This window comes from Mya arenaria, chromosome 4, assembly GCF_026914265.1.
Source record: "Mya arenaria isolate MELC-2E11 chromosome 4, ASM2691426v1".
Lineage (NCBI taxonomy): Eukaryota > Metazoa > Mollusca > Bivalvia > Myida > Myidae > Mya > Mya arenaria.
This window is the reverse complement of record NC_069125.1, coordinates 54401174-54404410: the sequence shown is the minus strand read 5'-3', so window position 1 is coordinate 54404410 and position 3237 is coordinate 54401174. Positions and strand designations below refer to the sequence as shown.

Sequence of the window (3237 nt, the reverse complement as noted above, 5' to 3'; positions counted from 1 at the left end):
TTTCAAGTTTAAGGATAAGGTTATGTAGGACATCATTGCAAAACCTGACTTTAGCTATACGAAAATCAGTAGCCTGACATAAACTTAGAACAAAGTGCAATCTAAAGGCAATAACTTTATCGTTGCTTAAACGACGTAAAACATAAACATTTTTACTTAGTATATATATATTTCATATATAATTCAATTAAACAGTTCAGACAGCCCATGAAAAACATATATCCGAGGTTGCTTTATTTAACTATAAGTCAAAATAATAATATGCAGTTAATACTGAACACTAGAAATGAAAAAGTGTGTACTTTTGGGAGGTCGGTATTCATTTAATATAAATCATTAATATGTGCAAACAGAGAACTAGCAAATTTGACCAAATAATTCCATTGTCATTCTGGCTGACACCTGTCATATATTTCTTGAACACTATGTAAGAATACATAGTTGTAGTACATACAAATACTACCACCTATTTTTACGGAACACCATATGGTGGTGGATTTGTTCCGGACCCGAGATTAAAGTCAACTGATCGAAACTCTGCACCATTGCTTCTCCTTTCCAGCATTCTGGAGTTGACTTCATCATTCAAACATGGCGGCGCGCTTGCATGAAGAGGGAAATCACGTGGTTGGCAAGACGATTGAGGAAGACTTGAAAGCATTTCGGTTTCCCGATTTGGTTGCGTCATTTCCGGTTTCGTACACGACAAGGAACCGTACTGGTTACCGCCCTTCATGTCATATTCTTTCAAAATTTTGAAGTAATCCCCGTTTTCATTTTGCAGTACAACTATTCCAGGTTCAATTTCATGTGCATATACGGGTTTCATAAAGAGTCTTTCACCGGAAGTTGATTTTGAAACAGTCGAATTGTTAGATTCCTCGCCGCACCATTTCCAAAGAATGTATAAGGCAAGAAATATCAACGCAACCAGTAAAAGTCCGAAAAACAGGCTGCTCAATTTATATTGAACCTCCCTGAAAACAGAAAAGTAAAGTTTATTTTAATAAAATAAATGCGTTCATGTGTTTCCGGTAACTGTCTAAAGTATTAACGTCCGGTAAGTGAACTTCTAGTGCGATACAGATATCACAAATCAAGAAAATAAAATTCGGTTTACTAAATTAAGATATTCTTTATATTTATAGGAATCAGCTTATTTAAAAGTTAACAGTTGAATTAACTTTTGTAACTTTAAGGTTTTGCAGAATAAAAATTTCACAAGTACATGAAGTATAATACAAATATTTATACTGAAGTAATTATAAAACCGTATTTTTATGTTTAATATTATCTATACTTATCGATCGTTTTGTTTTAGATGTAGTGATATGATGATATTAATCTTTAGGAAAACTTTGTATATATCGAGTCGGAAACTTACTGCTCTGATAACAATGTGTCCACATTCATAGCTCCAGTGCGATTTCTGCTCTGGGTTTATGATTACTTTGTACTTTAAAGTCAACCTATAGAACAGCAAATGAAGTGTTAGTAGTTTATTTATGACAGGCAACAGTAAGAAATGTCATAAAGAATATTTGGTTTCTGATTTTGTGTATCATGTCGACATGTTTGTTAAAAAGGCCTAGAAAAGTTCTTATACATAATTGTTAAATAGAAACACTAAAAACAATTAGCTTTTACCGTAAGTATCCTCTGTGAGAAAACAATTAAGTATATTTTTAACGTATGTTAAATTAACGTCCTGTACACCATAATCAGTTATCAATACTAACTTATTCATTCCAGAACTCGGTAAACATAACACTTCTGTAGAATGTTATGATGTAATTTCATATATCAAAGCTAACATGTATAAAGGCAACATATTGTATTGATGGAAACGACAATCGAACATGTTTTTGTTATTAAGGCCATGCTCAATTAATTCTATATTCAGCATCATTAGGAATGTATGTTTTTGTCTTTAGGGTCGTAAAAAAAAACATTTAACAAAAAACTAACCTCAAAAGATCAGGGCGCTGAAATTTAAAAATGAATAAAATCAATTAATACAAACATTGCTTTATAGCACGAAAAGTGTAAGTTCTTGTAAGACGTTAGAGAATCCATTTCATTATTTAATCACGTGAGCGTTTGTTGTCTAAGAAACTGGAACAAGTTTGTTTTATTCAAGTTTTTTCACTCAGGCTGGGAAGGTAGGTAGGTTTAAAATTGGATCTAACACAGTTAAAACATGAAGATGATGTGTAGGGGATCCCATACTCCTAGTACACCTTAATGTCCGTCAACGAGTCTTTTGACGATTTGTTTACTATGGCAGACTCGTGACGCGTTACTTATAAAAAAGTATCACTGATCGCTCATTATTGTAGCTACCATATTCCTTTAGTATCATTTGAAATGAAAGGTATCACATGGTTGCTGATAATCACTATGTAAAGAAATGATTGAAAACTACTAATCAAGTTACTGCAGCTTTCTATTTGTTTTTCTATATTATGATTGAAATCATGCATAATGTGGCATATTCGGCTATTTGTCAAGTCCAATTCGAGGGGTGAATGCGAAAAGGTTCTAAGTGACATTAAATAAAGAAGCAGATAGAACCTTTTCGCTTTCAACCCTCGAATTGTATTTGGACATATTCATTATCAACTCATGTAACTTTTTCAAATCTAGATCAGCCATTTTAACCGATCTCGCAACCTAATTGACCAGGGGGTTGTGGACACGGATAGTAAAAAATATATTCTTTGGTTTATGTTCGCTACCTGTGCTTTTAATTACAATTAATTCAATTTAAACATACACATTGTAAGTATGTTTGTAATAAACATTTTTTATAAGATATATATTATAGAGCGAAACAAAAAAACAGCAACCTCGCCGTTAACAGTTTATCATATTTACCAAATACATTAATATTTACAAGTATTTAATAATTTATATACACTCGAACATGTGTACAAAATAGGATTCCGCAAACTAAACGTGTCGCCTAAGGTAAAAGGCAATTATTGTCGAACCAAATTTAGTATGAATTGTAACGTGTTCGGGGTAACCCCAATCAAAATCTTTTGACCTAAGTTTTGATAAGGACCATCTTCTGTTCATGACACTCATTGGAACTGAGTTTTGGGACTGTATGATTAAGCGTCGTAAACTAGTAAGGGGTTCAAATAACTTTGACCTACGGACCTGAGAATTAAGTTCATCTTCTTGTTGTGACTACCGACCTTACTAAGATTGACGATAGAAGGACCGTGTGTT

General features: G+C 32.9%; 1 protein-coding gene across 2 annotated transcripts; it reads right to left on the bottom strand.

Annotated features, from left to right (window-relative positions):
* Positions 1–210: 210 nt before the first annotated feature.
* LOC128231418 (uncharacterized) lies at positions 211–1812 on the bottom strand. 2 transcript variants are annotated; one of them, XM_052944233.1, is made up of 3 exons: positions 1740–1812; positions 1385–1469; positions 211–977 (listed from the first exon to the last, which is right to left on the bottom strand). In XM_052944233.1, exons 2-3 carry the CDS (start codon positions 1411–1413, stop codon positions 473–475), a joined length of 534 nt encoding a protein of 177 aa, XP_052800193.1. In that variant the 5' UTR covers positions 1414–1469; positions 1740–1812; the 3' UTR covers positions 211–472. The 2 variants fall into 2 exon arrangements, with proteins under 2 accessions (XP_052800193.1, XP_052800191.1); XM_052944231.1 differs by having other exon boundaries at positions 1648–1769.
* Positions 1813–3237: the final 1425 nt, after the last annotated feature.